This window comes from Dipodomys spectabilis, unplaced genomic scaffold (genome assembly GCF_019054845.1).
Source record: "Dipodomys spectabilis isolate Male_0828 unplaced genomic scaffold, ASM1905484v1 ptg000297l, whole genome shotgun sequence".
Classification (NCBI taxonomy): domain Eukaryota; kingdom Metazoa; phylum Chordata; class Mammalia; order Rodentia; family Heteromyidae; genus Dipodomys; species Dipodomys spectabilis.
Window position 1 is genome coordinate 20,128,495 of NW_024870974.1, and position 17,611 is coordinate 20,146,105.

Sequence of the window (17,611 nt, forward strand, 5' to 3'; positions counted from 1 at the left end):
ATGAAGTCTTGCAGACTTTCCTACCTATACTGGCCTGGGATTTTCCTTTTTCGGTGCTGGTGGAATGGGAGCTCGAACTCAATGCTTGGCTGCGAGTTTGCTGTCTTCGCTCAAGGCTAGTGTTGTACCATGCATAGCCCCCCCCCCCCCCCGCCCCCCCAGGTCTGCTTCCTCTAGGCTGGCCCTGAACTAGAGTTCTCCATTATCAGCCTCACAAGTAGCTGGGATCACAGGAGTGAGCTACTGATTTCCAGACTAAAAATAGTTTTAACTTTATAGAAGCTCCAAAAGGAGGGATCTCCAAGCCATTCTTGGAAACCATTTTTTCTAGACATATTCCTTGATAACGAACAATTCTAGATAGTCAGGACTTTCATATTGCCCATTCTAACCAAGTACTTACTCTCGAGCAAAACTCCTGGTGATTGGAGATCTAACTGGAGCCTGCAGCTCTTCCCATTCTGGCAAAGGTTTTATTTCTAAAGGTGCTGGCTTGGCTGAAAAGAAAATGAGAAAAAGGAGCCTTTAGTATACAGAAGAAAACAAACCAAAATCCACTCAAAATCCACTCTCTATTTCTCACAGATGAACTGAGGTTCACGGATGTCACATGCTAAGGTTAGAGCTAAATAGTGGCAAACGATAAATCAGGTTATGTTTCATGATTCTTAACTCAAAGCTCTATTGCAACATGTTGCTTTGAAATATAAGTAGAATATTTTATGGATATAAACTAAATGAAAACAAAAAAGAATAGTGTGACCAAATTCTTCCATAGTTACTTGACTTATACATTTCCTTATTTCGTCCATTCATTCATTCTTTATGAATTCCATCCTCACGTAAATATGGGATGATCTATGTAAAAGTGTTCCAATTATTCAATACTTGAGCATCAGTTTACAGTCAGGTATGAAAAATGATGAATAGGCAGTATTAGAGAGAAAATTAGTTCAAACAAAACCAAAACTGCTAAACCCAAGAGTTAATGAGCAAAGATTTGAGAACAATTCCTACCCAAACTTGAAACAAACAAAGGAATAATTGTTATCTTTAGATTCAAATATAGCTCTAGGAAATTTACATAATTACTTTTCAAACAATCACCTTATATTTTTAGTTTAACTTAGGAACTCCCTACTAAAGAAAATTAAGTAATTCTAATATTTTTATTCATAAGAGATCTTTACTTATTATCTCATGATCACAGTAGACAATCAGACTAATATGTACCCCAGAGTCCTTGGGATCTGTTTCTTTTTTTTTGGGGGGGGGGGGAGTCTGGTCGTGGGGCCTGAACTCTGGGCCTGGGCGCTGTCCCTCAGCTCTTCAGCTCAAGGCTAGCACTCTACCACTTGAGCCACAGCGCCACTTCCGGCTTTTTTCTTTTTGCTTATGTGGTGCTGAGGAATCGAACCCAGGGCCTCTGGCATGCAAGGCAAGCGCTCTACCACTGAGCCACCTTCCCAGCTCCGGGATCTGTTTCTTAAGGAGGAGTCTTATGAGATCTGGGCCTTTTCAGTCAAGACTGATTGAAATCCTTTTCAGAAATGTATGGAGTAAGCAACAACAACAAAAAAAAAACCCCAAAATAATACAATCTGTTTGTATTAATATTTCAGAAGACTGCTTAAACATATTGGAAAATTTCAGTTATCTTTCATCCTGTCACTTCAAAGAAAAATGCTCATTTTTCCTCATTCTTTTTTCACAAATGTAATTTTAATCAACGGTGCTATAATTACCATGAAACTACAAAAATAAGTGTTCATTTTAAAGGTCTAAACAGACTCTCAGGAGCTTACAACTAAGCTTTTTATTTATTTTTTTTTCTTTTGGTGAGTCATGAGGCCTGAACTCTGGGCCTGGGTGCTGTCCCTGAGCTCTTCAGCTCAAGGCCAGGGCTCTGTATCACTTGAGCCACAGCGCCACTTCCAGTTTTTTCTGTTTATGTGCTGCCGAGGAGTGGAACCCAGGGCCTCATGCGTGCAAGGCAAGCACTCTACCACTGAGCCACCACTCCAGCCCACAAATGAGTATTTTTGTCAACTCAAATATAAGGAAGATTAGATGTATTAAAATCAAGTTAAAAAACTTTTCTTATCTATATCCTTAAAGAAATATACAGAATGTTGTTCTATTCAAGCTTTTTCTTTAATGTTTTAATTTTTTTTGCTACCAAAAGCCTAATAAAAGTTTAGCTCTCAATTTCTAAGTAATGGCATACTTAATACATGGAAATAATATTTAGTCTCAGAACAAAATACATACATATATGTTACATGTGTATATATTATGCAACAAACACACACAGAGGAAAACAACTGAGATTCACAAGCAATTTACGAGCTTAAAGAAAACGATTAAGGGAATAACACAAAAGACCAAGCTGACTACAACATATCAAACATTTAACATGCTGCTGATAAGCGGGTAACATAGATTCATCATGTGTCATGAGAGGCATTCATTTTAGAAATAACATGCTGGGGGCTGCAAGAGCAGTTGTAAAATAACACTAAAGTAACAAGAAAACCATTACAAAATAAAATGAACTCCCAACACCCCACAGAGCATGCGGTGCTGAAGTACATACCCTTTCTTCTTGTAGCAAAGTCACCTATGGTTTGTGAATCAGTTCGCTCTAAACCATGGGGTTTAGGTCTTAAAATTTTAGGACTTTGACCTAATTGGTAAAAAGAAGACTCTTTTAATAGAATGTTATTGTTTAATTGGGAAAATGGATCTGTAAAAAGGAAATTAAAAAAAAAAAAAAAGCAACCAGAGCCCTGTGCAGAAATGTTCTATCTCAGAACCATGTGGGAAAGACTCCAATGTTGCCACACACACTTGGTCATGCTGAGCAGGAGGAAGGGGTGCTGCGTGCAACGTGGAACACACGAAGGTTATGAAAGGTGTTAGGCTGAGCAGATCACCAGCCTGGTTAGTACTCTTGATGGGGAGGAAGAGGGGAAGAACACATGCCATGTTAGTTTTTCTTCTAACATGTCTTAAAAAACAGGATCCAAAGCTGGGCGCCCAGGTGGCTCACCCCTGAAATCCTAGCTACTCAGGAGGCTGAGATCTGAGGATCACGGTTCAAAGCCAGCCCAGGCAGAAAAGTCCGTGAGACTCCAATGACATGTTTTCTTTTTTCTTTTCTTTTTTTTTTGGTCAGTCGTGGGGCTTGAACTCTGGACCCAGGCACTGTACCTCAGCTCTTCAGCTCAAGACTAGTGCTCTATCACTTGAGCCACAGTGCCACTTCTGGTTTTCTGGAGATATGAGTCTCACAGACTTTCCTGCTTGGGCTGGCTTTGAACTGCAATCCTCAGATCTCAGCCTCCTGAGTAACTAGGATGATAGGCATGAGCCACTGGCTCCTGGTGACATGTTTTCTTTTCTTTTTTTGCCAGTCCTGGGGCTTGAACTCAGGGCGTGGGCACTGTCCCTAAGCTTCTTTTGTTCAACGCTAGCACTCTATCACTTGAGCTACAGTGCCATTTCCAGCGTTTTCTGTATGTGTCGTACTAAGGGACTGAACCAAGGGCTTCAGGGGTGCTATGAAGCACTCTACTATTGAGCCACCTTCCCAGTCCCTGTCATGTTTTCTTTACAATTTATGAGAAAACATAAAACCTCCTTTTCCCATGGAAGTACTTTTTGGAGACAAGACAGATGTTTTAAACACCAAATTTTGATCATTCCTTTACTTCCTAGCTGATGCCCTTGTAGAGAAGCAGGTGGCAAACACACATTTGCTAATCACAAAACCAAATGCTTTGATGGTGATTTGTTTTTCCCTGGATACTTAGTACATGCCCACTGACTTTGTCTTGCAAGAATTACATATATATATATATATATATATATATATATATATATATATATGCTGGTTGTGGGGCTTGAACTCAAGGCCTGGTGCTGTCCCGGAGCTTTTTTTGCTCAAGACTAGTACTCTACGACTCTGAGCAACAGTGCCACTTTCGTTTTTCTGGTGGTTCTTTGGAAAACTTTCCTGTCCAGCCTGGCTTTGAACCATGATCCTTAGATCTCAGACTCCTGAATAGCTAGGAAGCACTAGCCCACCAGTGGGCTGGTATTCAGTTTTTTGAATTCTCCAATTTGGTTGTAGCAACCTATTCATGGTCACACATTAAGCCAACTAAAGAGAAGAAAAGGAGTTTAGCACAGTTGGGTGAATGGCTGCTATCACTCTGAAGGCTGGCTGTGGCTTAGGGCACTACAGATGACCACAGACAGCTCACTCGTGGGGGTGGATAACAATGACAAAAAGCTTTGAGTTACTCTGGGTTTTTAAGTGTTTGTGCCCCTGGCTGTCTTCCTCTCTCTCTCTTTTCTGAAGGGCCAGTTTTTCATCAGCTCTGTAGCTTTAGACGTAAACCACTGTGGTTACCTCCCACGGGCCACAGCGCATGCTCCACGCAGAACCCTCGGCCTCCTGTCTAGGTCCGTGGTTATGTAATCGATGTTGGACGTTGTGCCAGCTCTATCTAATTCTTGTTTCTCACTTTTTTGTCCGATTTTTCACTTTTTGTCCAATTGTCCTTCCAGTATTTTATTTCACTCTTTGTGCTGGTCCTGGGGCTTGAACCCAGTATTTATTTTTTTTAATTAAGTAGCTGCACAAAGGTGCTTCAATTCGAGGAGTTTAAGTACAACACCTTCCGATCGGCGTCAGCCCTTCCCTCATTCTCTCCCTCCTGTCCCTGCCCTCAAGTTATGTGTTTCCATCACAACATAGTACATTTTTTTTTTGGGGGGGAGGTCCGGTCATGGGGCCTGAACTCTGGGCCTGGGCGCTGTCCCTCAGCTTTTCAGCTCCAGGCCAGCACTCTACCACTTGAGCCACAGTGCCACTTCCGGCTTTTTCTGCTTATGTGGTGCTGAGGAATTGAACCCAGGGCCTCATGCATGCAAGGCAAGCGCTCTACCACTGAGCCACCTTCCCAGCCCATCCATCGCAACATAGTGTACACTGAATACGATCACTGTATTTCCTCACACTTCCCCTCTCCTTGCCCCCCCCATTCTGATTCTTGTTTCTTTATTATGCGAAGTGGTTTATTAGTTGTTCAAAAGAGTTACACCACTGGACGCCTCCCTTTTGTCTGTGTGTGTGTACACACACATCACCGTGCATATGTTATCACGGAAGTTTGTATTTAGATCCAACTTCTACATATGAGAGAAAATGTGCTGTCTGTCTCTCTGAGAAGGACGTATTTAACATAATTTTTTCTAAATCCATCCATTTCCCTGCAAATGACATAAAATGCATAGCACAATTCTCCAGCCGCCCTTGCCTGTGCCCCTAAATGACCATCACAAGCAGAAGACTGAATCCAAGGACCTCCCTCCAAGTATTTGGATCACTGTGAACATGACTTTCCAGGCATAAGGAGCCTCAACAAGCCCTGCTCTTTTGCGCTGGAAGGATGGGGCAGCCCAGAGCAGGCGCTTTTCTAGGGCAGACATCTTGGCAAGCTACGATACTACAGGAGAGTTCAACTGTACCACCTGCTGCATCTCTCACGTGGTATTGTTGTGTGGCCTGTTCTGAGTGCCTTCAATCTCCTGAAAGTCACTGTAAGCCTCCCTACTCCCCACCCCAGGTGACGAAAGGCCCAGAAAAGGGGCTTTTGTTACACCTTTCCCATTTGACCTCGTCCCAACCAAGCTTCATGAATCCTGGAATTGGGAAACCCTGGCAAAGCTCCCCAAGACAGATGATGTGAAAAGGTGTGATTTTTACATCATTTTACTTGAAAGAGTATAATTATTTTCTTCTACTGTATTCTTTAATCACAATGAGCTGCCTAGAGACAGCCCGATCGTGTTACAGGTCCGCCTGAAGCTCTATAACAGCGTGTCAGAGTGAAGGCCGGCCTCATTAGCGTGGATCATGACACGGGTGAGGGAGATCAGGCACCCGCAAGGCATCTGGCATTCCTTTATGCTCTCGGTATTTTCCTCCCTCCTTTCTGGCCACCTACCCACTGGCAATACTGAGCCAGTTTTATGCTCCCTCTCTGTGAAAGGATCTAGTATGAGGTTTCCTCTAAGGATAAGTTCCAGAAACTTCTTGCCCTCCTACCACCACGTAATTGCCATCCATGCTCTGAACCCTGGCTGGGGGGAGGTGGGCGGGGGGAGCTTCCCGCACAGTGCCAACCACTTACCTCAACCACAGCCCCTTCCTGGCAATTATGATCATGGGTTTACTTTTCTCCCTCCTCCGCGAGACCTACGCGGTGAGCTTCTGCAGGGAGGTGACCTGTCCTCCTTGAGTTTGGAACAGCTCGCCTAGCCCAATCTGAAAGTATTGCTTTGTCCTTCTAGAGGAAAAGGTAGACAACTGGATGTTACTGTGAAAGCTGTTTATCCCACATTTGGTTACGGTAGTGGGGAGGTCGTGTTTCAACCAGGCAGATGGAATCCTTTCGGAAGTCCACTTATACTAAGTTGGTTTGGTTTGTTTTGCTTTTGTGATAGTACTGGGGCTTGAACTCAGGACCTTTATCTCTCTTGGCTTTCCCACTCAAGGCTTGTGGCTTTTTGGGTGGTTAAGTGGAGATAAGAGTCTTGATTTTATCTGCCCAGGCTCCCTTTGAACATCAGCCCTCAGATCTCAGCCTCCAAGGAGCTAGGATTTATAGGCGTGAGCCACTGGTGCTCAGCTAGTGAGTATTCTCATCGGGACTGCTCAGATACACTCAACGAAATGAGAATTTTATTTTCTGTATTACTATGTGTTTAATGTAGCTTCAATGATTTCCTTTTCCAAAGTTTTATAGCAAAAGTTTTATAGTTTTTCCAGCAAACATCTCCAAAATGAAGATGAAAGAAAATTCACACAATTATCCTCCACTGATTCCAACAGGTAGTCAGATAGCCTCAGAAAAATGTTTATACTTGTTCTAATAGTCTCACTGTATAAAGAGGAATATAATAATGTAATAATTACAATCATAAAAGGTCAAGAACACTTAGGGACTTCTTACCTTAATAAAGCTATACTATAAAACTGTACTCCATATCTATTTCCTTTATTTTGCCAATCCTGGGGCTTGAACTCAGGACTTGGGCATTGTTCCTGAGCTTCTCTAGCTGAAGGCTAGAACTCTACCACTTGAGCCACAGTACTACTTCAGGCTTTTTCCATTTATGTGGTACTAAGGAATCGAACCCAGGGCTTCATGCATGCAAGCGCTCTACCACTGAGCCACATTCCTAGCCCTGTTTCCTTTAAACTATAACAAATTTGACTTACAGCCTTAGTATCCAAACTTTAATGCTTGTGTATTGAAGTCTTGTTATTGATATTATCCATCCTCCAAACAGTTATTCTTGTATGAATGTACTATTTTAAAAAATGTTAAATTCAGAAACATCTTTTAGGGTCTCTTGGGAAAAAAGAAAAACAAGGCTAGAATAAGCATATCACATTAGGAGATGAGGCGAAGGGGTTGGGTGAGCTTGTTTGTTTTTACTGGGGTTCAAACTCAGGGCCTTTGCTCTCATTTAGTCTTTTTCCATTCGTGGCTGATGCTCTACCACATGAGCCACGCATCCAGTCCTACATTTCTGCTGCTTAACTGGACACAAAGTCTCAATCTTTCCTGGCTGGGCTACTTTAAACCAAGACCCTCAGGTCTCAGCCTCCCACTTAGATAGGATTATAGGTGTGAGCCATTGGCTTAGGTGAGTTCATTGAGTAAATATGGTTCATTTATATGCGGACTTACTTTTAGAGACGCCACAATAGGTACCTTACTGAAATTTCCCACACTTTACAAGATCACTTTTTCCATTAGAAATACAAAACTTTGAAATAGTAAAAATACAAATCTGGCCTGCACTTCAAGTGATTTAATCTGCTTTCCCAGTAGTTCAGACAAGCTTAAAAACCTCCCTTCTATTACTACAGTATGTGAAAAAATTTCACCAAAACAAACACTACAGTGATGGATCTAGTATATGAAAATACGGCGAGCACAAACTGGGCGAGAGGCAAGAGGTTCGTGTTACTACGTGAGGTGTTGGTATTCAGAGCGCATGCAGACCGCTGCAGCTTCTATTACCCAGAAACATTTGAAAACCTCACTTGTTCTCCACACCACAACAGCTGTCTGCTAAAGCAGGGCTGAAACAAGACTAGAACGCCACCTGCGCATTTAGAACCATCGAAAGAACAGGAATCACAAAGGTCCTGGATGTTGAACGCGTTATCAAGCTTGAAAGTAATCAAGCTCTATCTGACAGAAGTAGATTTTCTTATTTCAGAGAATAAGAGTCACGGGGAAGAACAGATTTGGTCACTCTAACCATAGCCCTTTGTGCCTGGGTGGCCGCTGTGTCACACATAACTTATCTTCACAGTTGTGGGATCAATTGTGGACACTTGTCCCAACAGGAGCCAGTGTATGGCTGACCTACAAGCTAGAATGTGGACTAGGTGAACAGACAAACTGGACCAATTACGTGACCTCTGAGCCACCTGAAGTGAGCACAGGATCAATAGGGTGTTAGAACCAGATGCAGAGGCTGCACAGATGCATAATAAAGGAGGCAGGAGGCAGGATCCGGTCCCACAGACCCGCAGCCCACCAAAGCCCTCAGAGAGTAGAGCTCATTTAACACAGAGCAGAAGATAGAAGAGAAGGGGGGAAGGGAGAGATCAAAGAAGGGGCAAGGACCACCCAAGAGACAGAGTGCACAGAGGACAGGACAGGGCACCCCTCCCCTAGAACTGCCCCCTTTCTGCTTCTGGTCTTGTTTCAAGAGCATCCCTGCGTACTTAAAAACCCAACGCTTTTTTTTTTTTTTTGAGTCTGAGTCTAAAGTTCTCTTGTCCACAACCCAAACTTAGCAGCAGGGGTCATGATACAAGCCGGGTTAGTGAGGCATGTACACCACGGCTGTGCATTAAGAAGCTGCATATGGCAGGCGGCTTCCAGGGTACAGACATTCTGGGCTGGTGTCACCCGAAAGCATGCTGCAGATCAGCTGGTGGTCAGTGCTTAAATGACCTCAACCCAAATGTCCAAAACCTGAACAGATATTATCCAATGTCAGCCAGGATATCTTACGTGCTACTTAAGAGTTTTGTTTTTTGTCTTTTTTCCTTTGTCTCTGTCTCCTGCCCCCCACCCCCTTTCTGTGTGCAGGCACTAATGGTTGAACTCGGGCCCTAGGTACGGTCCCTTAGTTTTCCTTCACTGAAGACTGACACTCTACCACTTGAGCCACACTTTCAGCCTTTTGTGGGTTATAACTGGAGATCAGTCTCACAGACTTTCCTGCTCAGGCTGCCTTCAAACCATAATCCTCAGATCTCATCCTCTTGAGCAGCTAGGATTATAGGTGTGAGCCATCAGCACCCACTTTCTTTTCCTTCTTGTTCCTTTCTTATCTTTTCTTTCTTTCTCCCCCACCTTCTCTCTTTCCAGTATTGCAGTTCAAACTCAGGGCCTTTTACTTGCTAGCAAGGAGGTTTACTCCTGACGCCATACTTTTTTCTCTATTTTAGAATTTAATATTACTTACAAAGTCCAGTGTAAAAGAAGAGACCAGAAGAATTTATTTATTCCCTAGCAGAGGATGAAAGTTGTTATATGTATGAAATAGGAAGATTATAAGGCATTCTTATTATTCTCAAATAATTCTATCAAGTGCACTAATAATCTTAAATCTGCTGTTACTAAATACGCTGGAGAAGATTTTAGGAAATAGGAACTAAGGGCCATCCCTAGTTTGCAGAATTGTTGGATTTAGGCTGTAATTTTTTTTTTGATCCACAAATGAGCTGATAAGAATTTTTAAAGTCAAGAAACGATACTTAAAATCACCTAGATTTCTACCTTCTCTTGAGAGACCATAATGAATCCCAAAGTCTCACGAATCACAAGGGACTGCAGCGGCGCAGGCACCAAGGCGCTCCATTGAGGACAGGAAAGGCAGTTCCAGAGTCTCCTCACTCTCCCCTGCTGCCTGCCAAGGCCTCTGGGTAGTTTCACTTGTAACCTCTACTCTAGAAACAGGAAGCTCAAAATCTCACCTGGCCATCAACCTACGAATCTATAAATAGCAGCCTGGCTTTGCTGAGGTCGACGACCCAGATACTGTGAAAAGTGTGGGAAGGTCTAGCCCCATAGCAGTTTCATTGTGTAGCAACAGTTAACTGCAGATCTAACTCTGCACTCTGCCCCGATTCTTGTGCCTGCCAAATTCCCCTTACCTTTTCGGTCCGGCTTGAGGTTCCTGTCCACCGGGGGCGGCTCACAGTCGGCCACAGGGACTGGCCTTCTGGGAGGGGTCTTAGGGCTGGACCTGAAGCCCATATGTGCAGGAGGAGGGACTTGCATTCCAAAGGAAGAGAAATCAAATGTTCCCGGAGTCATTGGCACATAATTCGCTTCCTGAATTGACTCGGTAAAGCTACTGGAATGTTGTCTTGGTGGTGAGTTGGGGTTCATCGGGACGTAGTTTTCGTCCAGTTCCTCACTTGACATGCTTCCCACGGCCAACACATTTTTGATTTTCTAAAGCACACATACGTTTTGTTTTCAATAAGCAGAAATGACTGTCCGACACACAAGCACAATGAGGGGAGGGGCGATTCTTTTTGGTTTTTTAATTTAAATTTTATTGTACGGTGCTGTACAGAGGGGGGACAGTGACCTAAGTCTGGTAATACGTACATTTCCTTGTGAACAGTCACCCTCTCCCTCATTTTCTCCCCAGTTTTCCCCCTCCTGACTCCCCTCTCTCCAAGTTGTATAGTTCTTTTCCAATATAGTGTCTAGTGAGTATTGGTACCCTTTGTCCCATTGTTACTGTGCTTCCCCTATCCCTCCCAAATCAGGTAAATTTTTATTATGGGTCATTCCAGGATATCATTTAACCTCAAAGTATTCAGTAGGAAGATCTGGACAATGAAATAGTCTAGATAATTCCAAGGACAATTATACTTACGAAGTGGTTATGGAAGCCTTCAAGTGAACTAGACCTGTCACTTGGAAATGTTCGTGGAATATCATAGCAGTCTTGAGAACTAGCATCTAGAAAGAAGAACAAACAATCAACATCTCTTCCCAGCTGATAGCTATCAAGGTAAACGGGAATGATCCACTCTCTCTTTGCGTGTGCGTGCGTGCGTGCGTGTGTGTGTATGTGTGTACACCTGTGGCAATCTAAAAAAGGATGAGCCGGGTACCACTGTACCTGTAATCCTAGTTACTCAGAAGTGAGGTCTGAGGATCACAGTTCAAAATCAGCCCAGGGAGTTAAGTCGGTGCAACTTTCATCTCCAGTTAACCAGCTAAAAGCTAGAAGCAGAATTGTGTTTCCAATGGTAGAGTGAAAAAGCTAAGGGAGAATGCTCTGGTCCTGAGCTCAATCAAGCCCCAGAACCAGCACAATATATAACAATTAAAAATTTTAAATTACTTATATAGGAAGGAAGACAACAGCGCCCAACACATGTGGCACGGAAGTTGGTGTAACAGCACACATCCATCTGAAGGGGCTGGACTGGGAGAACCTGGGGTTGCTCTATTTTTATAATTTCTCTCTGAACAAACAGCCTCTCACCTAGGAAGCAAAAGCTGAGAGGGAGGGAGGGAAGGAGGGAGGGAGGGATGGGCAGGTGGGCGGGCAGGCAGGCAGGCAGACACAGACACACACACAGACAGACACAGACACACACATACACTCTCTCTCTCTCTCTCTCTCTCTCTCTTCCTGAGGCTGGAAGAGATCACTAAGGCCATTCTCCTTCAGAATGAGAAACTCCCAGTTCCTCCCTTCCAGCAGAACAAGCATGCACATTCCTCCAGCAGAACAAGCATGCACATTCCTCCAGCAGAACAAGCATGCCCATTCCTCCAGCAATGGGCTGGGCCTCCGGCATGGCGACTATACGATAGGTGGGTGGCTGGGTGGGGACAGGACCACAGAGCTGGAGAAGAGGGATGTGGTGACCCTCACTCTATACTGAGAGGAGCAACCATTCAGAAGAACACTTTTGCCATCAGCCTCTCCTAAGAGAGGACGCTGGCCAGAGCTGACCTTTGCGCAACTTGTTCAAATCCACGGTGGAGACGGTGTTACTGCGTGACGGCGGCATTCCTGCAGTGGGGATGCAGTAACTGCTGTCAGTGTCTGAGGCCGCGCGCTGGATGCTACAGGTGTCCACGGGAGAGCGGTCAAGACTCGGGTGTGGCTTGGGCGGCCGAGGTGGAGGGATGTCTGGAATACCATCTAGCTTGGACGTCTGTCCCAGGGTGCCATCGGGAAAGGTCCGTGGAATCTGGTACGTATTACCAGGTGTTGGAGGAATGTCATAACTGATAGACACGTGTCTCAGCTGCGTCTCTAAGCTGGACGTCCCAGATGGGGTATTGAAAACATAGAGTTCTCCGTCTGCTTCGGTACTCGATGGAGATTCCTTTGGCAACACATCGTGGGAGTAACTCCGGGGCAGGTTATAGAGGCTGGAGTCGGCAGAGAGGGACGTGGCCCGCGCGGGCGGGGAGTCATACGTCAGCTGCTGCTGGAAGAAGCCGTTCATGCCGTGTTTGCCGTGGGAGGAGGCGGTGCTTTTGGGAGCGGGGACATTGTCGTTGCAGTCCGTTTCAGAGGAAGTGGTTTTTGCCGAATCAGCGTGGGCTCTAAACAAACATGGTTGACGACAGAAGAAAATAGGGTCAAGACATAAGACTAGAGTTTTGGCAAATACATTCATAGTGAAGCCATCAAAATACAGGTGGGGTTTTTTTTTTTTTTTTGCCATTAGATTTCTTTGCGTGTATGATCCATAAGATTTAAAGCACAAATGGTCTTCAGTTTTTATTTTTTAGGATTATACACCGACAACAAAACCACCACCACCACGAAACTACCAGAAGCATTCTCCGTGATTCCTGTTCTGCCCGTACCCCCAATTCTACCTAAGAAATCCACACCTAAAAACCACAATCCTGAAGCACTACCATTAGACGTGACAAAAGTCTCGGAAGGAAAATGGAGAAGGTACACACACAGGAAAAGTACTTCCTATGAAAGAACACGCAAAAGCTGGCGCCGGCTTAGAACATGGATTCACTGCTCTTTAAGCCTGTGGCAAACTTGTTCTGCCTAACCAAGACCTAGAAGAAAGCGGCTAACAACCTGTCTCCTGTGCCAGCCCTTCCAGTAAGCTTCTGTTAAAAAACACTGAGCCAACACTAGGAAGAGATCCATGGCACATACGGCATAGAGTTCATTACCCAGCTCCAACAACCAAAAGAAAACTCATTTGAGGCTACCTTGCTTTGGGGGTACAGACTCTGTCTCTTGTATTAGGAAGTTATCCACAGAATTTCTCTATAAGCCAGGAGGAAATGCTAATAGCACAGCTGTCCTCACTTCCTCAATGATAAACAAGACACCTGAGCTACACCTGTAGGCACTGTGAGGTCCTGTAGAAACTCAAGCTCTCCCTCCTCCAGTGTTCTTCAGATTACTCACTTCCTCTGTTCAGTGGCTGGCTTCTGCCTTCTGTCTTTTTACCTAGGAATGACCATGAAAGTGAGTTGTTGTTGTTGTTGTTTTGGGGGGTGCAGGGCCTGGGGCCTGGGTGCTGTCGCTAAGCTGAAGGGTAGTGCTCTACTACCTGAGTCACAGCTCCACTTCTGGTCTTATTTCGGGGAGGAGTAGTTAATTGGAGATCAGAGTCTCCTGGGCTTTCCTGCCTGAGCTGGCTTCAAACCATGATCCTTAAATCTCAGCCTCCCAAGTATCTAGATTACAGGCCACTGGTGACCTCCTCAAAGTTTAGTCCTCAATGATTTACGACACATGCAATTCTGGAATTTTCCTTTCTTGTACTTTCGCTTTTGGGGGAATGCTAAACTCGTGAGCCTGATTATTTCCTCTTGATAATCCCTGAATGACCTCGCTCATGTGTTCCTAACTAAATTAAATTCACTTCTCAAATTGATTCTTTCCTGACACGCACTGAAAGAAACTCCATCTTTGCTAGACTCAAAATCCAATCGGCTCGATTCTCTCGGCTGCACCATCATTTCAGCACACAGCCCACCGCCTTCTCCCCGACCTCGTATCTACCCTTTGTTCTAGTCACCCCCCACGTTCAGGTCCCTCACCTCTGGGGACTGCAGTATTAAGCTCTCCTAACTGGACTTTTCTCCCTCCACCAGTCTACCCACAGCCATACCGCTTTAAGACCAAGATCTTCACAATATAGTTCTGACATTATTCATCTGCTCAGCAAAAAACCTACCAGCTGCAAGAATGGCAAGGCCACCAACGATGCTACGCAGAATCCAGGCTGCTAACACCCTGCTCCGACTCGAATGACCTGCTGCGCATTGCACCCTTTCCCCAAGCAGACGCTCCTCTTTTTCTCCCTCCCGCCACACTCATTCTCGCTCATCCTTTCTCAAGTTTTGGCACACGTGACTGGTGATCTTCTCCTTCTCTAAGGCCAGCTAGCTGGTGCTCAGGTCTCATCCTCCAAGAAGCTCTGTGTTCCCAGCTTGAAAACACACTGCCCCTCGGTGGGACTCCTCAGGCGCCCAGGCAGAGTATAACATCCGTTCTTCGTCCTGAGACTGGGTGCGGGAGGAGGACGAGAGGATGGATGAGAAGCCGCTGCCATTCTCACTTGGTAAATGAAAAGAATCTGGCGTCAGAGAAGAGATTTGATTCTGAAGAGAGAAAGCGAGAAATGGAGCAGAAACTAGGAAGGCAGAGAAATGGCAGGAAGACCAGCCTGGCAGAAGCACGGCCCCAAGGCCCTTCACGAAGGCTTCTGCGCGGCTCTCCAACAGCAGGAGGGTACACTGCGTGGAATCCGATGGTGGAATCCGTGTTGCCTGCTAACACATAGCACACTAGCCTTCACTCCGGGATAGAAATGTGTGAGGCGGGGAATACGCAGATGTGAGGGGCAACACTGTGTGGCTCCACAGATCCTGGAGAGCAAGCATGGTGTCAGGACTGAGCGACTCTGGGGGGCGGTAAGGGGTCACTGTGGCTCCAAGGGCTCACGGGACATTGTGCATGGAATCCAGGAATAAGCCGGTCACATTAGATGGCTAAGAAGAGGCAGGTGTCTGACAGAAGCCCACAGACGATCTCAAACCGTGGGAAGCAACATTATCTTGCGAGATGCCAGAGGTCCGGGATTTTTGGCAGGGCCCGCAGCAGACGCGCAGGCCTGGTGGCTGCCGGTCTCCCCAGCGGAGGCCTGGGAAGGCCAGGCAGAGGCTGCCAATTCAGACAGCTGAGTGGAGAAGAGGTATGCAAACAATCCTGAACACTGAGACAATCTGATAACCAACCCAGTCACTACCCAGTATTAAGTAATCTGCAAGACACCAGCAACTCAAAGGACACAAGAGATTGCTATCTGCACTGTAACTTGGCCCCAGATGTGTAAATCTCAATGCGGGGGAAAAAAAAAATCACTTAATTCTTGAGTAACCAAGGCAACAAGTTTCCCTCAAAAGCAAACAACTGTACAATGAAGGACTTAAGTGACAGAGAGAAGGAAGGAAGTTCAAACAACAGATTCAATGAATTAATGATAGGAATGGTCAATGAGAAAAGTAAATAATGTTTATTTTAAGACACCTGAACAAGTTCAAGGAGAATGCAAACAAACGAAAAAAAGAAAAACCCAACAAGATTATTCAAACAGCTGAGAGAAATAAGGCAATGTAGGATATGAAAGAGAATTCAATAACATCAAACTCTGCAAATAAAAGAGGACAATAGCCCAAATTTAAAAACTCAATAACATGTCTCACCGAAAGAACAGAACATGTTGTAAATAGGGTATCGGGAGCTGAGGAGAAGAATTAGGTCAAAAAGGCAAAGAAACAGCAGAACTAAATAATGACCAAAAGACAGACTGTCAGCATAATTCGTAATCAGCAAGGCTTCTTGCTCTGACTAGCTGACAGTTCTGTACCAAGGAAGGAAAACGATCAGGTGATTTCCAATACGATGACAAAGCGGAAAGAAGTGTGAAGGAATCTGTTTTACAGCTTGCTATCAAAACCCCAAAGGCATCTGATCCAAACCAAGAGTTTGGGAAAAACACTTCCTAGGGAAGCACCTCTCTGCGGCATCTTGTCAAATGAACCGGGAGTTTCTGAGGCTACTCTCACCCAACACCTTCATCGATAAGTAACTTGGGCTCACATTCTTTCCTTCCCAACAAGCCTCAGAGCAAACTCCAAAGGACACTGGATGTAAGGACAATGCACCTTACACCACCACTCTGTACCTTCAGAACCTCTAGCTTAACAGGAGGCACGTGTGAGTACTTCATACATCATTGTTACAGAATCTTTATTTTTGTAAAATACACATGGCACAGTGTCTCTGAGCAATCCCACAGAGCGTGACTTCCACCACAACAGAGATGCACGATGCTACCAAAACCCATGAAAGACATTAACAGAAAAGGAAAATGCCCTGTTGTTTTCAGCTGTTGGCTTTTAAGGAATGACATTAGAAAGTCACAGTAGATCTTCATAAACTCAAATTTTAGTTAGTAACGCAGGAATAAAAAAAAAATTTCAAGTGTATAATTTCAAATACTCCACAGCAAACAGGCACAATCAAGTTAGAATTTGATATTATTAACTAGTGTTGATTTATAAAATTTTCTTGCTCTTACAAGTAAAATCCCATTACAACAAATACATAGAAGACCTTAGTTAGAATGTTTCTGAGTGTGTCTATCATCTTGGGAGAATGGTTCATATGGATTATTTTGTAGATCTTAGCCAATTCTACAGAGTATCTTTTAACAAGCGCTGTGATTTTAGCTCAAGTAACAATCATGTTTTACATGAAAAGGAAAGTTCTGTATAATCTTATAACCCTGCTTCAAACCTTTCTCACGCCTAAAGCTGGAGTGACTCACACCTATAACTCTACAGTGATTCAGAAGGCTGAGACCTGAGGATCAGGGTTCGAAGCCAGCCCAGGTAGACAAACCTGAGAGCCTCTTATCCAAAATTAACCATCAAAAAGACAGAAGTGGAGGTGTGGCTCAAGTGTTCAGAGTGCCAGCCTTGAGCAGAAAAACTAAGCGAGAGTTCAAGCCCTACTCCTGGCACAAACACATGCTCACACACACACACATTTTCATATCTAATATACAACTCATCCCCAGTTTTATAGTATAAATCAGTATGTAAGTTGATGACAGCATCACCAATGGTCACATCGCTGTCAGTTGTACAGACTGACTGGCCTGCTGAGTGTTATTTTCCTGCTCCTCTATAATGTTAAGGCTTCCAACTACTCAATACCAAAGGCCAAGGATGATTAAATTAAAATACCATAAAGCTTAGGAGAGTAGAAAAATCACAAATAAGTTTTGGAAAGGCTTTATGACACTTCTGGGGTACTATAATCTTACTTAAAAAAATCTGTGAAGTCAAGGCTTGGGGGTAAGCGCTGCTTCCTTATTAGGTCCCAGAGCTTTCATCAAATTTCATTAAAACCCAATTCACAGATTGCATAGACTTTGCCATAATGGGATTTTACCTGCATGATTCGTTAT

General features: G+C 44.4%; 1 protein-coding gene across 4 annotated transcripts in view; it reads right to left on the reverse strand.

Annotated features, from left to right (window-relative positions):
* Positions 1 to 17,611, reverse strand: part of Gab1 (GRB2 associated binding protein 1) — a 99,770-nt gene that overhangs the window by 8,811 nt on the left and 73,348 nt on the right. For 2 of the 4 annotated variants that reach the window (XM_042701829.1, XM_042701828.1), the window contains 5 exons: positions 12,094 to 12,695; positions 10,999 to 11,084; positions 10,262 to 10,565; positions 2,597 to 2,686; positions 404 to 497 (listed from right to left, as the gene is read on the reverse strand). In XM_042701829.1, the coding sequence (XP_042557763.1) occupies positions 404 to 497; positions 2,597 to 2,686; positions 10,262 to 10,565; positions 10,999 to 11,084; positions 12,094 to 12,695 (1,176 nt within the window). The remainder of the gene's footprint in view (positions 1 to 403; positions 498 to 2,596; positions 2,687 to 10,261; positions 10,566 to 10,998; positions 11,085 to 12,093; positions 12,696 to 17,611) is intronic. The other 2 variants (XM_042701831.1, XM_042701830.1) reach the window with 1 other exon arrangement.